Source organism: Trachinotus anak, unplaced genomic scaffold, assembly GCF_046630095.1.
Source record: "Trachinotus anak isolate AG129_WGS33_773 ecotype Australia unplaced genomic scaffold, CSIRO_AGI_Tana_v1 ptg000013l, whole genome shotgun sequence".
In the NCBI taxonomy this organism is placed as follows: Eukaryota; Metazoa; Chordata; class Actinopteri; order Carangiformes; family Carangidae; genus Trachinotus; species Trachinotus anak.
The window spans coordinates 9,745,586-9,765,759 of NW_027273864.1; the positions used below are offsets into that span (position 1 = coordinate 9,745,586).

At 39.5% G+C, this 20,174-nt stretch overlaps 2 protein-coding genes across 3 annotated transcripts; one reads left to right on the forward strand and one right to left on the reverse strand.

The window, feature by feature from the left end:
* Positions 1–653: 653 nt before the first annotated feature.
* wdr1 (WD repeat domain 1) lies at positions 654–12,747 on the reverse strand. 2 transcript variants are annotated; one of them, XM_071494532.1, is made up of 15 exons: positions 12,589–12,747; positions 11,058–11,179; positions 9,127–9,217; positions 8,869–9,016; positions 8,262–8,442; positions 7,036–7,113; positions 6,772–6,852; positions 6,109–6,342; positions 5,256–5,345; positions 4,166–4,320; positions 3,489–3,576; positions 3,235–3,345; positions 2,875–3,048; positions 2,614–2,758; positions 654–1,562 (listed from the first exon to the last, which is right to left on the reverse strand). In XM_071494532.1, the coding sequence occupies exons 1-15, from the start codon at positions 12,743–12,745 to the stop codon at positions 1,456–1,458; spliced, it is 1,962 nt and encodes a 653-aa protein (XP_071350633.1). In that variant the 5' UTR covers positions 12,746–12,747; the 3' UTR covers positions 654–1,455. The 2 variants fall into 2 exon arrangements, with proteins under 2 accessions (XP_071350633.1, XP_071350634.1); XM_071494533.1 differs by having other exon boundaries at positions 4,166–4,317; positions 5,253–5,345.
* A 2,575-nt stretch (positions 12,748–15,322) lies between these two features.
* Positions 15,323–19,227, forward strand: LOC139631401 (coiled-coil domain-containing protein 63-like). Its single transcript, XM_071495635.1, has 9 exons — positions 15,323–15,577; positions 16,204–16,326; positions 16,823–17,004; positions 17,102–17,286; positions 17,422–17,564; positions 17,645–17,719; positions 18,563–18,725; positions 18,825–18,938; positions 19,082–19,227. The coding sequence occupies exons 1-9, from the start codon at positions 15,467–15,469 to the stop codon at positions 19,123–19,125; spliced, it is 1,140 nt and encodes a 379-aa protein (XP_071351736.1). The 5' UTR covers positions 15,323–15,466; the 3' UTR covers positions 19,126–19,227.
* The last annotated feature ends 947 nt before the right edge of the window (positions 19,228–20,174 follow it).

Genomic DNA, 20,174 nt, shown 5'->3' on the forward strand with positions numbered 1-20,174 from the left:
CATAGTGCGTATTCATAATAGAACTAATGTCAGTTAGTATGTGGCACTTTTATACCACTACAGATTAAATCTCATCAATAAAATGAGTGTAACGATTACTTGATGGTTTCAAGTTATCAGCATTCACTTGTGTTTTCACTGGATTAAACATTAATCTGGCCAAAACTATAAATGTTAGTTAATTATTTGTTTCCCCTTGAACAGGTACATCATTGCATGTAACTCACAACAAATGTTTCTGAAGCTTTTAAAAACCTGGGGAAACGGTACAGCACCAGACCCTTGAGTATTTCTATTGTGCAGATACTTTTCATTTTAGCTTTATTAAACAGTTACAATAAAAGGAGACAGACAAGATGGAGACATTGCAGTAACAATGTCCAATGTTCAATCCAGGGACCAATTCTAATTACACAATGGCAAACTCATTCACTGAGTCACAGGGAAATCCTGTGAGTAAGTGTCCTATAAAAAAGGCGTTTTCATTTGCTCCTCTCAGTCTTTGTACCCCACTAGAGGGGCCCCTACTGGTCAACACAATTTTTCGTGGGTTCCTGGAAACCATTAAATTGTAATGAAGATTCCCATCTAACAACCTGCACATAAATGTGTTTGACAAGTAGAATAAGTGCAAATCTGCATCAAACAGAAAATGCATAAAAAGTGTTTTTATTATTATTATTATTAATGAATCACTTCCACTTTGGAAGCGGATGCATAAAGATATGAAAAAAAATAAGTGAGACAAGCATAGTGAGCCAAAAACAACAACACAACAACAGAGGACCTTCAACTGAACAGACAGCATTTTGATTGTTTACATAATTTGTTCTTTCAGTTCCTATTATTGCTCCCCAGTCCAACAAGAAGAGTTATTAATCACAAAAAGAATAAACCTAAAACAATGCAAAAAGCAAGGACACCCACCCCCTTAAAACCTTGAAAATAAAAAGTGACAGGCAATTGCAGTTAGGACCAGTTACTTCTCATTCCAGGAATGTAACCAAAAGGTTTCATTTCTTTCAAACACGATTTTGTCGATTTAAAAAAAAAAAAAAAAAAAAAAAACTCGCTTTTGGTTCATCCATTAAGTTAAGATGCATTGAGCCCAACCACAGACAAGTAGTTCAGTTTAAACTGAGTGAAGGCTATGACCTATGGAATGTTGAGCTTACAAATATGTTTCTGGGTCCATAACGCTCAAAGAGATGTAAAAGCACTCATGGTTACATTGTATATTTCATCTTGGTGTAAGTGGAGGTTATTTGCATCAAATACATTATCTTGGATAACTTTTATGGGAGCCTCTCTCTTTCATAACCATTTACAATTCAGATGTTTACAGACAGCAGAGAACACCATTTAGATAGTGGAGAGAAAAAAAAAAAAAAAAAAAAAAAAGAGATTGATTTCTACAGTAGTCCTTGTCCCTGGAGATGTGGATGTTTGTTCAGCTCAGTATTTAATAGTCCACTGCTTGATGCTGGCATCATGGGAGGCGGTGACTAGAGTGTGCTCATCTGTCCAGGCCAGGCCACTAACATGGTGCAACCGGTGAGTGTCTGCAGACATCAAAGCATTAAACAAAGATGTGTTCACACAAAGACAAGTCTTAACACAGAGAAAAATGCACAAATATTTGCAGCAAAGTTCAGTTCAACAATCAACACATGCTGTGTAACACGTTTAGCCATTTACCTCTATATTCCTGCACTGGACTCAAATGCCTTGACATGCATGATATCATCCCACTGTTTTCAGCTCACTCTCCTCTAGTCAGATAAAGTTACTATTGCTGCTTCAAATTAAAAGTATTAAACTGATGGAATACTGGGTGGTCTTTATTGTGAAGAAGCCACAGGAAACACAATGTATTTTTCACTGAGGTCAATCAGATCAATGTTGAAATTGAAAGTGTGGTTGTATACCTCCACCAACAAGTCCAGTTGCAGTTTACATGCATGTTTGTCCATACTCAATATATATAGTGCAGGCTTAAAAAGGAATTTAATGAAAAGGTATTCAGTGTCTTTTTTTTTTTTTGGCAAAATGGAAGTCATCACTATGCTGACATGTAAGACTGCAGTGAAGAATTTTTGTTTGAAGTACATAGGACTGAGAGAGCTTTGTCACATTTTGCATTGACAATCACCTAAAGCTCAGTATCAGCAAAACCAATGACCTTATGGACTACCAGAGAAACAGGAGGACCCCTGTTCTGGTTGTCATCTGGGGAGGAAGTGGACTCCAACAAGTCAAATCAGTAAAAACATGGAGAAAGTGGACTCACAACACTAAAGCCCTACTCAAGAAGGGACAGAACCATGTTTTGTTAGGTGATTTTGACCTCTAGACATGTACGCATGTATGGGTGGACAGATAATCCTAAAATATATGCCTCCAGTCATGGCTATCATCAGCTCAGAGGCATAAACACCATCAGTTTGTTTGGCAGCAGTGTAAAGACATACACCAGTTGATCTTCTCTCAGAGTTCTGTCGAAGTAGCTGCTCAGTTAAGTGTTTGCTGTGGTGTTTGTATAACTTAACTCAGAACACCCTGTTGCCTTTGTTATCACATGAGTACATGTAGATGTGCACTTGTATCGCTCACCTGGGAGTTTGATCCTCTTGTCTGCGTCGCTAACCGTCCAAACATACACCATCATGTCCATCCCACCAGTCGCAAAGTGCTCATTATCAGGTGACCAGGCCAAGGACACTGGTTTGGCATGGTGTCCGTAAAACTCATTTTTGACCTGGGGGAAAACAAAGAGAGAGAGAGAGAAGAGAAGAGACGATGACTCAATTTTACCCCACGCTTAAATAATCCCCAAAAAAAGGATATATGGAAATAGGACAGACAAATGTTTACCGAGTAGCCGTCTGCCACAGTAAAGACTGTGGCAACTTTCTTCTCATCAATGGTAGCCAGATAGGCTCCATCATTAGAGTAGGCCATGTCTGTGATCGGCCCTTTAACCTCAATCGTTTTACCCTCATCCTTCAGAGTGTTTCCTTGAATGGAGTACAGACGGATTTTCCCATCCTGAGGAGAAGAAAAGGAAAGAATCTCAATTCTAATGTCACTGGGGTGTGATGAAGAGTTTACTGTACAGTCTCCTGTAATGGTTGCTTAAATTTGAATGACATTTTTCCCACTAAACTCAAAAAGTATTTTCTGAGACAGCTTAAGACTGAGTTCATGTTTGAAGATCATGTGTGTTGTACTTACTGTCCCCCCAACTGCAGCCGTGGTGCCACCAGGGTGGACAACTCCAACCTCTGCTTCATAGCCCAGATTGTCCAGTGTGAAGACTTTCTTCTTATCCTTGAGCAAGACAATCTAGGAAAAGCAAGATAAGGAATGATATCATCCCAAAAAGCCATAGCATAAGCCAAGACCTACATTTTGAAAAATGTTATCTGATTGATGTTGTAAAACCTTGCAATCAGACTAAACAATGATGACCAACACAAAGACATTACCTGCCCAATGCACACAGCTAGTGACAGCCCTCCTGGTGCTACTGACACACTTTTGGGTTGGAAATCCATCTTCACCACATCAGAGGCACTGAAAACCACCAGTTAGGGTTATTTATGTGCTAATTAAGCCTTCAGCATCATTTAGAAGTGGACTGATTTTGGAATATTTACTTAGTTTCGTTAGTGAGGTAAAGGAAAATGAACGTTTTTCCAATAACACATACACCTCCAAGTAATTTTGCATGACCTGACATTTAAGCCTTCAGGGGCCAAGACATAATGGACTCATACTGGCTCAAACCTTTATGAATTAACTTTTATAGCTATTTCTTAATTGTAATTTCTTATCCATCTTATCATAGCAAAACATTTAGTTTGATGCAGGACTAAACATGCTCTTACTATTACTGTAATATGTATAAATATGTTTTATACATAAAGAAATTACAAAATGTAAGTGTTTATACAGTAACACAAACAATGTCAAGGAAAACTATTACTGATTTTCTACAGAACAGTAAGCATAGGCACATCCACCCATTATCAACTATTTCACTTAATCTTCTCTCTACCAGACAACTGCTTTACGTCTATCATCAATAGCAGACAAAATTATTGATCCCCACTAAGTTCATCTCATAGTCTTTATCTTCACAACAACATATAACAAACCCCACCTGTACTCCTTCTTGTTGATGCTAGTGTAGCGTAGCGTATCATCCATGCTGCATGTCACCAGCTCGTTGGCTTCGTCAGTCACCATCTTGCTCACCTGGTTGCTGTGGCCCTTCCCTGAGAAGCAGTCATTCTCCCCAGTTTCAGCATCCCAGTAATGTGAGGGTAATGTTAAGGACAAAATTTATGATATTTAATGTTGCAGGGCAGTAATGGAATGGAGGGGAGCTGTAGTAAGACATCGCTACGGGTGAATTGGACTTTAACTCAGGGTTACTGACTGCACCACAGAGAGCAATTTTTGTTTGCATAACTCCACAAATACTACAGCCATCTTAAGAGTTGCTTAATACTGATAGTTGTGATTAGAAACATCACTGCAAGGATAAAGCTCTCCACATGTACCATGTCCCAGCTTTCCATCAGGCTTCAATTATTTCATAAAATACTATCCCAGCCTATTTTTAAAAACATACACAGTATGTTCACTCTGAACTTAAAAAGCTCAAATTCTAACCAAATTAATTTAACAGTTTTAGAACAATTTGTATATAGAAATGGATAAAATGCAACTGTTAACATTTCTGATCAAGTTATACAAAATTAGACTACCCAATAGGCAAATATATCTTGTTAGCTGGGGCATTATATGGTTGCCATGTCAATGCATGCATTTCTGCAGGCTGTCTGTGGGCCAAATATTTCAGTGCTTTTGGTTTTGCATTTCTTCAACTGTATTTTAAAAAAAAAAAAAAAAAAAAGCACCTTTAATGCAGCAGAACTCAGCTACAGCCACCATGGTATTCGAGATTGGCGGAGTGAGTATAATGGACTGCCACTGTGAAATGAAGGACTGCTGTGACTTTGTTTTGATTGAAACATGACTACAAAGAAACATTGTGTACAAGGTCATTGAGCTGAACGGACTAACTTGCTACTGAAATGGCAGACAATCATTGCTGTGTGGTAGGACTTGCAGCAGTGGACTGTGTGTTTAAATCCACAAAGGTACAAGAATTACCTCTAAATGGAAAAAAAAAAAAAAAAAAACCTTTGCAGTCATTACTGGCACTACTTAATCACTTGAAGGATATTGATGTGGCCATCGTGACTCCCCGAGTAGATGTATGATCGTCCGTCACCTTTGTGAACTGTCAGACACTGGATGGATTTGCTGTGACCCTGTAGGATGAACAAGTACATGTTTTTAGTTATAGATATGAGGACACCTAAGGACCAGTTTTACATAATATTAACCCCCTACCCTTTTCATTTTGGCACCCTGAGATTAGGCAGCATATTGATGCTTTTGTGATAACCTGATTAGCATAGCAACCTGACCTAGCATATCCTGTCCTACTGCTTTCTGTGACATATAATATAACTCACTGCACAAAACCTAGTTTAGTGGCTGGGTCAGCCTGCTTCATCATAAATTTTTGAGGGACTGGAGCTTAAGGACGAATACTGTTGTAATTTCTAACAGGTATTTCTGCCAAATGTGTATGGTAGTCAGAGGCTTCTTGTCTGTGCTCTAGTGAAATGTTTAGCTTTAAGGCTCTATCTCCAGAGGTCAGACCTGTTTTCAAAATTCCAATGAAAATAGCTCACACACAAAAAAACTAAGAAATTTACGCAAAAGAAGGCCCTTCTGGTAACAAAACATATTGTCTTAGCTTGTTTTTGTGCATTTGTGTACAGTTACAAACCTATGTATTCATTTGGAGATGCAGATTTACACAAACAGATCACAAATGCCAATACATGTTAACAAATGCCTGGTTAGGTATCTTCAATACAAACATGTTTTCATTTCCACAGGGTTTCAGCAAATTAAAAGCAGCTCTTTTTTCATTTCTTGTCAACTTTAGCACAGAGTTTACTCTTTAGCACAAACTCTACTGATAATATCCAAAAATAGCATCCTTAAAAATTTGAGACTGACCTTGATCGTGCGTATGGGCCGGTCAGGGTTGTTCTTGTCCAGGTAGTTGATGTATCCTGACAAGGAGATGCTGAGGAGGTGGTCTTTCTGCCACAGGCAGCCCAGCTGCTGGTCAGACACATCGGTGCCCATGTTGAAGGTGGTGACAGCCGTACCTGCACCAACGTCCCAGAGCTTCACGGTCTTGTCCCCTGAGGCAGAGATCAGCTGGGAGCTGTCAGGACTCCAACTGACCTGGAGGATGTACAGCAGCAGGGATTGAAAGAAAATGTTATGATATTAATATGCACTGTGTGTGTAAAGACTTAAAGTGCCATATAAATGTTCACTCAGCTGAAACATCAATGCTGAGGGGAAAACAAATAAATCAATGGAAAAATCTAATCAGGAAGTTGAGGACAAAAGGATGCTTTCAGAGAATATAAGCCCTAATTTGAATATGGAAAGAAGCACTTGCTGGCTCCACACACTTTTAGCAGACTGCATGCTAACTCTCTTTCAGCTAGCTCTCCTGAAAAACTAGTTATTGGCCAGAGAATACCAAAGAGGTTAAACACTGCGGGGATGATTTGCCGAGGTTCATAAAAGACAGACTTCCAAAACAGATACTGTTGCACTTTTTACATTTGAAAAAAAAAAAAAAAAAAGAAAAAAGAAACTTACAGCATAGATTCCTCCTTTGTGGGCCTTCTCTCCACCCAGTGAGGAAACGCGCTCACCATTTGTTCCATCATAGATGAAAATCTGTGGAAATAATGCTCATTAAGACAATGAGGAACACTGTTTTGTACACAACTGCAAATCTCTTCTTTATAGATCTACTTCGTTAGGATGAGACATACCTAGATCATCATCACTTTATTAAGGTCATGTTACTTCAACATTTTCATTTGTTCATATACCCACCCCTGGTGATCAAATACTCACCTGGCCATCAGCACCTGCTGTGGCAAACCGGCTTCCATCTGGAGAGAAACGGACACAGTTGACAAACTGGCTGTGGTCCTTTAACAATCACCATGGAGACAGAGGGGAAGAAAAACAGTGGAAGATTATTCATAAAGAAAGACATTAAAGTTCATACTGGTATCTTATTTGGCACAGTCCCTTATACTTTCAGTCAGTTATCACAAGACATAGCATTCTTAGTCATCCTCCCAGTCCTTTCTCATTTCATCCCATCAGGGCTGATCGAGACTTCTGTTTATTTACATAAGAACTCGACCAGTGGAAACAAATTTGCAGAAAATGCACTGCAGTGTGCATTGCAAGAACAGCACCAACATTTTCAGAGCTGTACAAAGAAAAATAAAAAACTGTAGTCAGACCACTTCGCTGTCATAGCTAATGTACACAATGAAATCAATATTTGGTCCTATTAGACATTTGTGTTAAATGGAGGCATAATTAGCTTATGAGTTACGGCAAAAAATGTGTTTTGTGAGGCCACAGTGAGCTTGATCTTTGATGACCAAAATCTAATCAGTCATACTTGAGTCCGAGTGAACGTTTGTGCCAAATTTGAAGAAAAGCTATGATCTAATTTAAAATATGATTATACATAACAAAAAGCAAAACATATGAGTATTTCTACTGTGTGATACTGTTTACTTGCATCTATCACACCCTTGGTCAGCGTTACAAAATGCAGTTCAATTCTGTACCAAAAAAATAACAGACTGAATTCTAAAACCTGATCACTAGGGTCTTCAAGTAGAGGAGAGTTTCAACGTTTGGTTCTAAAAAATGTCTAACAACTTCCTCGAGAGAAGGCCTGGATTTAGGAATGTGACTCACACAGTCTCCAAGAATTTATGGGGGAAGTGGGTTATGTAATATGGAAACAAACAAACAAGGCAAGACTGTCAAAATCCACCAGGGTGTGACAGACTTGAGAGGACCGATGGGCATTACAAATAAGACAGCCAATTCAAAGTCACAGAAACAAATTGAAGATGACATTTAGCATTTGCTTGGTCTGTTGGGTTTTACTCCGTTTTACAACAGGGCCTGAAAACTCTTTTTCTTAAGACAGATGAAGCAAAAATCAACTTGGCCCCACCTACTTTGTTTAAATACAAATAACCTTTTCAAAAACCTGCTCAAATGCCTTCGGTTAAGAAAAAATAGAAAATAAAAAATCTGCAACTCACGCATAATGTGAACTTGAACTTGAAGGGAGGTCCCTCATAGAAGGAACCACAGGTGTCATCGCTGGCAGTGGCAAGGCGGTAAGGGCGTTTCTGCCTTATGTCAACACTGTTGATTAATTTGGAGTGGCCGGAAACTTCCCCCACTGAGGAGCCAGAGTCCCACAGGAACACTGCCCCAAACCTACAAGACAGATGATGAACACACATAAAGTTGTTCCAGGTTTGCGTGACGTCTGAGAGGAATAAAAAAAAGTTACAATACTTGTATATAAAAATAAGTCTACAAATCTCCTAGGATGAAAAAAAACAGAACTTACACAGTTTCAATTCATCAATTATGCAGCAAGTATTATAATAGAGAGTTGCCCTACATATTTGGGAAACAAGTGACATGCTAGAAAGCACCAAAGGAGCCTCTTTGGCACATTAAAAACAAAAATACCTAAAGCAAACAATGGACTTGTGCCCTGTGCACATTACTCAGTCTGATTGCCCGGGGAGGAGCTTCTCATGACACTGAGTCATTGTGGTCAGAGCTGAGGAATAAGGCTAACTGCTTTCATTTCTTGAAGATGAATAAACCTTTTTTCATTGTATAAATACTCACTTCTCTCGTCCGTCTCCAACAACAGCAATCCTCTTGCTGTCCTCTGTCCACGCAATGTCCTTGATCCTGCCCGAAATAGGGGTGTACTCATACTTGAGCAGGTGCTCCTTCTGGGTGGTGTCCCAGATACGGATCTTTCCAGATGCATCTAAAGGATTTAAATTATTATTATATAATTATTATTTTAGCATAGTGTTTCCATTACTGTGGTAACTACATACACGTTTGTTGACACGAGTTCATATCTGAGTTGTTTACCTCCAGATGCGATGTAGAATCCACTGGGGGCATACTTGGCAACAGTAACTTGATGGGCATGTTCAGTGTAAATGTCTGCGATAGACGGGTTCTGCAAAACACAGCAAATCAGAAGGTCTGCATGTGACAAATGGTACATACGTTGTTCCCTTCAAAATTAGTACAAAGAAAATTACTTTTTTAAAAACATGGGACTTATTTTCACCATTTGACCATCGCTCATATTTGGTTATGATAACATTTTACTCATTTGATTCATTAAGGAGCATCTAAGCTCAACACAGATTTGTACTCAATGTTTAATGCACATTGACCCCACACTTATAGGTGTGGTTACAGGTGCAACACAGGCTGCACTCCGCCTTGTCATTGTGCCACATGTTACGTGGTGGCAAAGGGGTGGGGACAGTTCCTAAAACAAGAGCAGGTGGCATTGGAGGCAGCAGGTATGACATTGGGTCCCTGTCAGCTAACAATCAAGCAGCAGCAGGTAGTAAGTACTCTTGTTTGCTGAGGCTGACTTGTGTATCTAATGAACTGGAAATAGTTGTAATGTAATGTAAAAAATAGTGGAGGGTGGATCGATCCCAAAATATGGATACTACATCATGTTTTGGACGATTGATTCTAGGATCAATCAAAAGCATTGATACCAGTTTCAGTTTCTGTTTCTCTACATTTGACTCATTTCAGAGTCGAACTGCAACAATGCATTGTCATCAACACAAGTAAGTGTGTCCACACTTTGCTTCCCCTCTGCTGTTGTCATGTTGTGTGCACTCAAACATGAACAAGCGCGCAGCGCACCAGGCAGCACACCTGTACCGTTCTGACACATAAAACCAGTAATGGAGTGCCTCGGTGCTCAGTTCTTAACACAGCGGCCCGGGTTTGAATGCAGCCTGTGCCCTTTGCTGCATGTCATCCCCTCTCTCTCCCTCAGCTTTCCTGTCTCTTTCTCACTGTCCCCATCACATTAGGAAAAGGCAAAAATGCCCAAAGCATAACTTTAAAAACATAAATGCAGTGAAGCCTGCATGTGTTTTCATCCTTTTAGCACTTTTTTTTTTTTTTTTTAAACAAAATGCTGCATGAACGAATGAAGACACTTTTTGATCACCTGCAACAAACACGCTTCAGTTGGGAATCAAACCAAGGTCTCACAGGTAGCAGGTAAAAATCCTACCATGCTAAACTTTGGGTGAGTGCTAACCTTTGGCAAATCATTTAGTGATCATTAAAATGTATTAAGATTTAGTCTATTGATGATGCATATACCTCATAAATCATGACACTACTCTCCCCTATATGGAAATACATTCATCATTTTTAAACATAAATATCATATCCATATCGGCTTGAAACAGAATTTTGTGGCTTCATCCACCCCTAGTAAGAAACTGCTAAAATTTTCTTTATATGCAGCCAATTCAGTTATCATTGCAGCCTGACTCTGATTTCATCTTTATACAGCTTGTAAGTGTTGGCAGAGACAGAACAGTGACCGTGCTATTTCCATTTGGATTTGTCATGAGAAGTCGTGATGAATACATGTTTTTACTAGTCTCTCTTGTTTTGCCATTATATTGTTACACATGATATTATGTTGCTGCACAAATCATCACTTAAGGTGAGCATTAGGCTGCATGTGCCATTTTGTGCACCATTTTACCTTACACAGAGGGTGGGTGTGATCAGAGGCTCAATAACAGACATTTTTAACCAGAAGGTCTGTGAAATTGTACTTTTGAGGTTGGTGTCACTTTATTCTTTAAAATTTGCCTCAACAAATTCAGTAGAATCAAACATTTTTTTACTTTAACTGATGGGTAAAATGCCATAACAACCAACACGAGTAATGGCCAAAATAAGACCCAGCTTGTTAATAAAATAAATAGCAACAATAAATAGCAACATGAAATGATAATTACCTCAATGTTCCTGATGATGACACACTTCCCATTGGTATACAGGAAGTTGTTGCCTTTGGGATCGCCGCCGATCACCTTTGCAACTCCCCTCTCCATCTGTGGGAGACTGGCGAATACATGTTCTGAAAGAGTAGTCATGAAAAGAAATATGACAGGAGTTGACAGACAGATGACAAATAATGTGAAACATTCAAGTTAATATAACACAAATGAGCAAAAACAGAAGGAAGGGAAAAAAAAGTGTTAACCTAAACTATTCAATAGGGAAGTGTTTGCAGACACAAATTACCACACTGTATGTCTATATAGGGCAACATGAATGGGTAGTGCTTGAAAAACCTCTCACTTGCTCTGCCTTCGCTACCATCACAAACCATTACTGTTTCAAATACGATGCAAGATGCCGAGTTAATCAGCACTGTTTAATTTTTCATTAGTCACTGAGGATTTCATGTGCCGAACATAGTCTCTGATACGTTGCTGGCCTTTCCACCCCACAAGGTGTGACCTCACTGGTCAAAAGAGACCAATTTAGTACAGAGCTGTCATAGTGGTGTCCATGACAATTTATTCCTCCGAAAGAAATGAAGTGCACAGAGGGTTTGATCATTACATCTCAAACACCTGAAAATCTGATTTTTATCCTGTAAAGCTACTGGGGGGGGGGGCAAGAAGGATATAGGTACATTATGTTTTTTGGCTCTACAATTCCTGAAACTGTGCTTCTTTTTACTAGGAGGCAAATTGTTTCCACGTTTATTTTTCTGGTCATTTTATGGCTCCGTTTTTTGGGTGCTTACCTCAATAAAGAAAATTGGAAAACAAGTGTACACCATTCTCACAGTTCTTATTTTTGTATACATTCATGTACATATAAAGCCTTTTTCAGCTGTTTACCGTTAGGGAAGACCATTAAATCTCAATGCTTTCAAGACAGCTATAGCGGGGTTGGTGCATTTACTGCGCTTCCGCATTGGCTTAAGACAAAAAAAAAAAAAAAAAAAAAAAAAAAAAAAATCACAGTTTCCTTAATAAGTAATATTCCCAACTTGTGAGTCTTATCGCCAGTAGCACGGCACTGAAGTTACAGCCCAAACCCTTTTTTTCCAGCAGCCACAAACTGTGTGTGTGAGCTACTTCCCCAGCGGAGGTTCCTGACTGTCTGGACATGTCATAACAAAGCGATGTGAGCACAACTATTTCCTCTGACTGACGTTAGCTCGGCCGGCTAACGCTAGCCCAAATGAACAGCAATGTAACAGGGTCGCATTTCGAGGCAGAGCATCTTCACAACAAATTGCGCTTTACAGACACAGCTCTGCAGTAAACCCGGCACAATCACTGCCACTGCGGGACGCTGCCTTTCATTTGCGAGGTGAGGGATCAGAAACCGTACAGCTATGTATGGGCGAGGCTAGCTAACTGCGGGCTACCTGCCTGACTAGCTCAATCTGCCGAGCGGTGTCACCCGAAATGACAGTTTCGCTGCATTTCATCTAAATCGTTGCCATTAGGAATGAAACAGACTTACTCAGTTCGTACGGCATTTTCCCCGCTGGTCTATTGCTTAACGCTACTCTTCCAAATGAATGAAAAAGTGGAGACGGTGAAGCTCCCCCGGCTGTGCACTCCCCGATCACACAAACACGGAAGCGAGTGCAGCCCTCGCGCAGCCTGGCTTTGCCCATATATAGTAAACTCAGATGCTACGCTGCGGCTGTCAGCCACTAGCCGTGCACTGCAGCACACGGGCTGATTTCCCCCTCACAACTGTCTGTAAGACAATCTCAGCATTGGAGTCAAAGTTACAGAGCAAATTCTTTTTTTCTTAAAGATAATGCCAGACACTCTTGGACAAACAGAGAATAATAATAAAGTAATAGTCTCAAATTGTGACTTCTTACTACTCCAGGTAAAATAGAACATATCTATACACACACAGCGTTGATGATAGTTCTTCATTTCTGTTCACAATTGCACAAATTAAATCTTGTAATCTTGCACTACTCAGGTCAAAGTTCAGCCAATTTGAACTTTCAGCACACCCAGCTTCACCTGACACATCAAGCACAAAGATGAATGATGAATGAAGGAAACTGAAGGAAGTGCAACATCCAAATATGGTTCGTGGGCTAGTTAACAGTTCTCGGGTCTTGGGTCATGATACTGATATGGACCTATAAGATTGAAATAAAGTTACAGTTAAAAGTTTAAGTTAGTGGGCATGGTTCGAATGGGGCGAGGTTGCAGGATGCATGGTTTGTATTGTCTATAAGACTGCGGCCGGACCATGGATGTCTTATAATACATCCATGAGCTGGACCCTTCCTCGCACCATGTTCATTCACAGTAAGCCACTGCAACACATCTCAGACAATAACAGAGGAGGCATGCTGCTTTTCCACAATATATAAGCACTACTTAAGTGCAGTTAAAAGATCCTCTGGGTATTCTAAAGTTGCCAGGGGTTTATATTTGATAAAAATGGATTAGCCCTGTGGCTCTAATGTAATGATAATCTATGAGAGGAACAAAGAGGAGGGACTTGTACGCAGAGGAAGGACCGCCTGTGAAGCCGAATTCAGGGCAAAATTGTCAGAGTTTTTTAGATATGCTACTTTGCCCCCCAGAGAAAATGAAGCATGAATACCCAAATTAAATGCCCAACAGGGTAGAGGATGACGATTTAACAAGTGTCAGAGGGTAGCCCACTGACTTGATGGTGATTTTAAAGTCCGATGTCATCCTGTGTGTCAGCAGAGAGCAACACTTACCTAGAATAGGACTGGGAATCCCCTGACCTATTTGGATGGACCCATTTCAGAGGATGGCTGTGGCAACTGCGAATATAATTTTACAACAATACAGAATTTTAAAGACAATATTATAAGCAATAGGAAATATAATGAGAAAGATTTGCAATTGACAGTTAAAATGTGCATCCTCAGCTGTTCACATAAAGATGGACACAGAGGAACTGCTGGACGTTCTGGGCCCCCCTGAACCCAACTCAACAACAGCTTTGACACAATAAATAACATGTTGTTGCATGTTCCAGGGGCCCTGTCTAGCTCTGGGCCCCTTGAATCATCCAAACTGATATGAACACTTGAACATTCATATATATATATATATATATATATATATATATATATATATATATGACACAAATATGACACAACACCCTAACAATTATTTAAGCAGTCAGGATATTTACTTGTTAAATGATATTTCCTATAATACAGGCGGATTTAAGTAGGATTAAGTTTCGGTTGATAGAATCAGTAATCCATCAGAACTGGGAGTGACTCAGGAATTGTTGTGGTGGTAACTTTCATGTTATTGTACGAAAAGTTTTGTGTGCATGCTGTTTCCAATAAATCACATTTCCAATATATAAAACTTCACCAGGATTATATTTATTGCACCATCATTGTATTGCCCAATATTGTAAGATTTTCCTGTTTACTATTTTGTGCACCGTTTTCTGAATTCTCCTCATACTTCTTTTCTTACTTCTATTCTTTCAGTGCCACCCCATCTTCAGTATCAGTATGCCATCCTAATTAAGGCTGCTTTTCAACCCCAGAAGAGTGACCTCACACATAAATGAGCACAACATTTTACAGACAGTCATTTCCTATTCATGTCCGATTGCATTCTGAGGCCGTGCTCGTACATTAATCCAACATTCAACATCCTGAGGAAGATAATTCTTGCTTTTGTGCACCATGTGGCTTCACATCTTGTCTTTTGTTTAGATTATTTCATGCAAGGCAAAAGGTCCCTTCTCTGTGATGTCATTCCTTCACATCCCAACTCAGGTTTTCTAGGTTTTAGTTGAAGATAATAGGCTACATGTTTTAAATTGGCTGTGTAATATGATTGTGTCATGTAAATTGAGGACCTATGTTCAAGCTGTCATATTAACCACCTACCATCTGGTCTGCAGGCAGTTCCCAGTGGGGGAGGAGGGGGATTTTTGCACTCGGTTACATACCACACCTGTTCCATCCACCTGGGGACATTGTTGTCCCTTACTTAGTGACACAACACTGCTGCAAGAAGAAGAAGAAGAAGAAGAAGAAGAAGAAGAAGTAGTAGTAGTAGTTAAGCTGTGAGAACACCACTCCCAGGCAACAGCAAAGAAAGATATCAGGGCTCTGGTGTATACAGTAACTTGATTCAGTTGTGCTTCTTGTTGTTGCTGGTGGTCTATTGTGACACCTAGTGGCAGTGACGATTGCTTACAGAACCTTTAAAACTGGATAAGAAACACAAACCATTTAGAATGTTTATGTTTGAAATAAGCAACAAATGATAATGATACAAACTACTTTTGCTTTGAATTAAGCGTGGAAAAGAGAAAACCAGTTGCTACACGAGTCTTGATATATCTTTAGCAAAACATGGCTACAGACATCATCGAGGAGGAATACAACAAAGTCCAGGAGGAAAATGACAGATATGAGCAGCTCAACAGCCAGCTGAAAGATCGTTTGGTCTTCCTGGATCAGGAGGTGAACTACTAGACAGTTAGATACTGTATCTAATGACTCTGAAATGTATGTACATCCAAAGGTCTCCGCTAAACAAATGTTTAGTCTGCATATGTATCACCTGTAAGAAAGTGTTTTAACTAAGTGCGTTATTATTTCTCTTGGATTTTATTTCCCTTTTAACTTAAATGATATGATATGTTATGATATGTTATGTTATGATATGATATATAATATGATATGTATATGAAGAAGCAGAGGTCACAGTTATAGTAATAATATGTGCAGTAGTAGTAACAGCAGATACAGTAGAATTAGTACTGAGTGGTGCACTATAATGTTTCATAGAGAGCTATATACTGTTGTGATAGCTATTTGATCAGGTACAATATGGTTAGATATGTAGTAGCTGGCTTTAGCACTTCACTTACTCATGAGTACTTTTTCACAGTATTTTGTGAACAGTGTAGGACATGTAGGTAGTCCGATCACTGCAATGCTGCACTGTTTAAAAACTCCAAGGGACTGTAGTGCGGGGGCTAGTTTCCCTTCCACTATTCAAGCAATATGGATCTGAACACCTTTAAACACCTTTATAAAAGAGAATGATGTGTATGTTTTGTGTCTTCTTTCCTGTGTGGCTCCAGATAGCTGTGGCAGAGAGAAGGATTATAGAGAAATTAACAGTCCCTGGTGGCATCGTCAAACAGCAAGGGAAACATCGTCGCCACAGGAAACAAATTCGCATCTTAGAAAGCAAACTCCACCAGGTGCTAATGCTAATGAAACAACATAACCTTAACCCTGACTTTGCTTATTACACACCTTTATAATACAATGTCAGCTCAATTCAAATTCCCATCCCTGTCAATCAGTACCTTAAAGGAATAATTTGTCATTTTGGGAAACACACTTATGAACTTTCCTGCTGGGTTGGAAAGAGTTTAGTCTTTAAGCGAAGCTAGCTATCAGACTGTCACCTTTTATTTAACGTACAGATATGAGAGTGGTATCAATCCTCTTATCCAACACTTATTTCCCAAAAGACAATAAGCATACTACCCCTCAAAAAGTCAAACTATTCCTTCATTACAAATCCTCATTTTGGACTGATGTCTTTTGCTACTGTCTGAGCCCCTGAACAAGAACTTTGTCCCTAACTTGCTCTGATACCCAGCCTGACTTTTATGCAAATTTAAATATCCAAACAACTACAAACTGTCTCTAATTCATCATCTAATCTAATTCTTTACGTGTCTTCTAAAGGACAATATTAAGTTCAACAAGCTGATGAGCATCAATGAAGCTTATCGTAAAGAAATTGCTCACCTGCAGCAGCTGAAAGTCACAGGGTCCAACATTGAAAAGAAGTTAAACACACAGCTGGCTATACAGCAAAGCACCATGGAGGAACTGGAGAGGAGACTCTCCGTCACTTTCAACCAGAGGTAAATTCACAATGTCTGTGGGCATGTGGAAGACATGTGTATTGGTAGGGTTGAGTCATGATATTTTATGTGTGTGCTGTGTTGTGTTATGGCACAGGTCAGAAGCCGAGACCCAAATGCAGAAGATGAGGGAGTCTATGGAGGAGGAGACACTTGACTTTATCAAGAGAAGAATGGAGCTGAGGACTGCTATCCACCATGATGCCAAGCTGCACACTTTCATGGAGACGAAGTTACAGGAAATTGTTCCTTTTGAAGAGGATGCGGACTCCAAGAAGAGAAGTAAGATAATCCTCATACAAATCCTACACACCAGAGAGAAGCATCTTAATCAGACCCTTAACAGGCTCTAACGGCACCCCAAGCAGATGTAATTGTCATATGATTGATATAATCTGACTTATTTCATTGGTACAGAGAAACCGCTGCAATATCAGAATGGAGCTAAGAAGTTGGAGATGTACCCGCAGAAGGAACAGGGGAACATTGCTTACATCAACTATATCAATGAGCTGCACAACAGAAGGAATACACTGAGGCGTCTCATAAGCAAGAGGAAGGCATGTGCATGTCCTGTCAGCCTCCTTACAGACAGTTTAATCTGGTGTAAGTTTTACTTATGCATGTGTTTCTCCTTCAGAGCGACATACTGTTCCTTGAGCACAAGAACAAAGAACATGATGAGCAGAGTGAGAGAGAGCTTCAGGAGTTAGAGGTGAGTGTCACTGTCTGACCTATGCACACAAACATCGTACTATATAGTTTTATATACACTGTAAATATTATACTGGTCTATTTTCTGTTGGAGTGTTTGTACTGACTAGGAATATGACAGTATATACATATTGTATTATGATATGTATCACGTAGCTCACAAGCAATAAACATGTTTTCAGGTGCAAACCTTGTATCTCCATGAGCTTATCTCTTATGAAATGTGTTTGCTTTGTATAAAATTGTTTTGCATAAAATAGTTTTGGATGTTATCCAAATCCACCTTGAACGGATTTTATCTTTTCAAGCTGTAGATTGATCAAAAAACTTGAAAATCAACCAAATATGCAGACATGAGGTTTCTGTGTAACAGAGGTGTATGCAGTCTGTCTGTCTGCAAATGTTATTGTCAATGGGGACCAAAGTTAGTGAGTTATATATCCAAAAATATGACATCTCCTATCATTCTTTAAGATTTTTAATTGATCACCTTTAGATCAAATCATAGTTTCAATCTGACCCTACTACTCTTCTGAGATTATGCAACTATACGCTGACAGTACACTGTCATATACAAAAATATCTCAGTCCCCTAATTTCAAATTTGTAATCCTGTAATCTGAGTCTGACCTCTGAATCCACACTGAGGTCAAAAGAAGACCTGAAATCTGGGCTCTTAATGTATGGTGCTTATTAGTATATTACATACCCCACTTTTGGTGACATCTCTTTGTGATGATATGTAATTTAAACTACATGTAAAGGTAAGACAATAAGACCTTGAATATTAAAAACCATATCATTCTGCCTTACCTTTCTTTTCCTGGGTCATTCTATGCTGTAGTCTGAGTTGAACAAGTATAGATGTATGGCTGCCTCCCTGGAGCAGCAGTGCACTGTAGTTCAGAAGAGGCTGGACCAGCTGAAGACTGCCATCGCCAGCCTTTATACTGAGATAATGCAAACACCCATCACTGTCACTTCGGACAACGTTGTACATGTCATTGGTAAGTGGACAAGATGATTCTTAACGGCCTGAACCTGGCCCTGAATACACATTTTTTTTCACATTTTAACACCCCTGTTATCACTGTCTCTTTCTTCAGGAGTCCTTGAGGAGAGAATTATTGACATACTGATCCAGGCCAATGACATAGGAAATGAGGAGTTGGAGGTGCCTCGTCTGAGAGTGCCTCTGGGCAACTATGGCTTGCTATCAGGTATGAAAGATCTAACTTTTATTTTTGCAGTGAAACTGTATGATAAGACATTCTACCTACAAAAACGAATAACACTGTATATAATAATTTTTACATAAACCTGTTCAACAATAAACTGCTAACTGTATATGCATTTGTCACAGGGGGAAAAAAAGGGAGCAGAAAGTCCTGTTCAAGTTTTGCCTGATGAAAATGGTGCAGTATGTGACTGCACCATTGTCCTCTTTTCATTGCAGTACAACAGCCTTTTGCAGGCTTCTGATGGCAATAAACAGCACATTACAGCATCCTACTCTGGCTCTTTACTCTGTGTAACATACAGTATGATCATTTCACTACAATTACATGCGAGGTTTTTATGTTAAAGATCAATATTAATTGCATAAATCATAATGAGATATTTATACATATATATTTTTGCAGAGCTGCTCCTGCAGTACAGCCCTGAGGGGGCGTGCAGAGTCAGGTGATAGTGTAATTACCTGTGAGTTTGTCACTGCAAACAACCCCTTTCACATGCATCTCACCATTTGAGCCATTGATAATATTAAAATATTGATCATAGCAGAACAGTCATCCATTGGTGCCAGTGGGTACGACTGAAGTTACCTGGCCACAGTCTGTTCCCAGAGTCTGTTAAAACAGGACACATTATATATCACTATCCTATCCTCACTACCGTAACTCATCCCAACTATATGAGGACCTTACACCTAAATGAGCACTACACTACACAGATGACCGTTTCCTGCAATGTTATTTTTCCTGTTTGAGTTGTTTCGCATTCTTAGACCGTACTTGTACATGAATCCAATTTTACAGCTGCAGATACGAACATTTTGTCAAATATAACATAAGATGGGTTTGTGTGTCTGTTCCCTTGCAACCAACTTTAAAATGGCTGTTACAATGGATGAGTGGAATCCAGAAGGTGACTGTGGTGCCCATCAGGTGTCTACAGATCGGTGGCAACGACTTCGTGCTTTCAGCTTCTCTTCTTCCTTAGACATCAAATAGCCTGAGGAAGATCATTCTCACATTTGTGCACCATGTGGCTTCACATCTTGGCTTTTGTTTAGATTTTTCAGGCATGGCAAAAAGTCGCCTTTCTGTGGTGTCCTTCCCTCACACACTAACTTCAAGGTTTTATTCCGAGATAACAGGCCACATGTCTGACCCTGAAAAACGTATAGATAAATATGTGTCATGTTAGTTCACCACCTACGTGCACGGCCT

What these genes read in the sequence shown, in the direction of transcription:
- wdr1 (XM_071494532.1), bottom strand. Translation starts at nt 12,745, where the DNA reads ATGGGCAAAGCCAGGCTGCGCGAGGGCTGCACTCGCTTCCGTGTTTGT. An exon ending in GAAAATGCCGTACGAACTGA is followed by an intron (nt 11,180 to 12,588) that starts GTAAGTCTGTTT and finishes CTACTCTTTCAG; the next exon opens with AACATGTATTCGCCAGTCTC. An exon ending in ATCAACAAGAAGGAGTACAG is followed by an intron (nt 3,577 to 4,165) that starts GTGGGGTTTGTT and finishes GGTGGTTTTCAG; the next exon opens with TGCCTCTGATGTGGTGAAGA.
- LOC139631401 (XM_071495635.1), top strand. Translation starts at nt 15,467, where the DNA reads ATGGCTACAGACATCATCGAGGAGGAATACAACAAAGTCCAGGAGGAA. An exon ending in TCCGTCACTTTCAACCAGAG is followed by an intron (nt 17,005 to 17,101) that starts GTAAATTCACAA and finishes GTTATGGCACAG; the next exon opens with GTCAGAAGCCGAGACCCAAA. An exon ending in GTCTCATAAGCAAGAGGAAG is followed by an intron (nt 17,565 to 17,644) that starts GCATGTGCATGT and finishes TTTCTCCTTCAG; the next exon opens with AGCGACATACTGTTCCTTGA.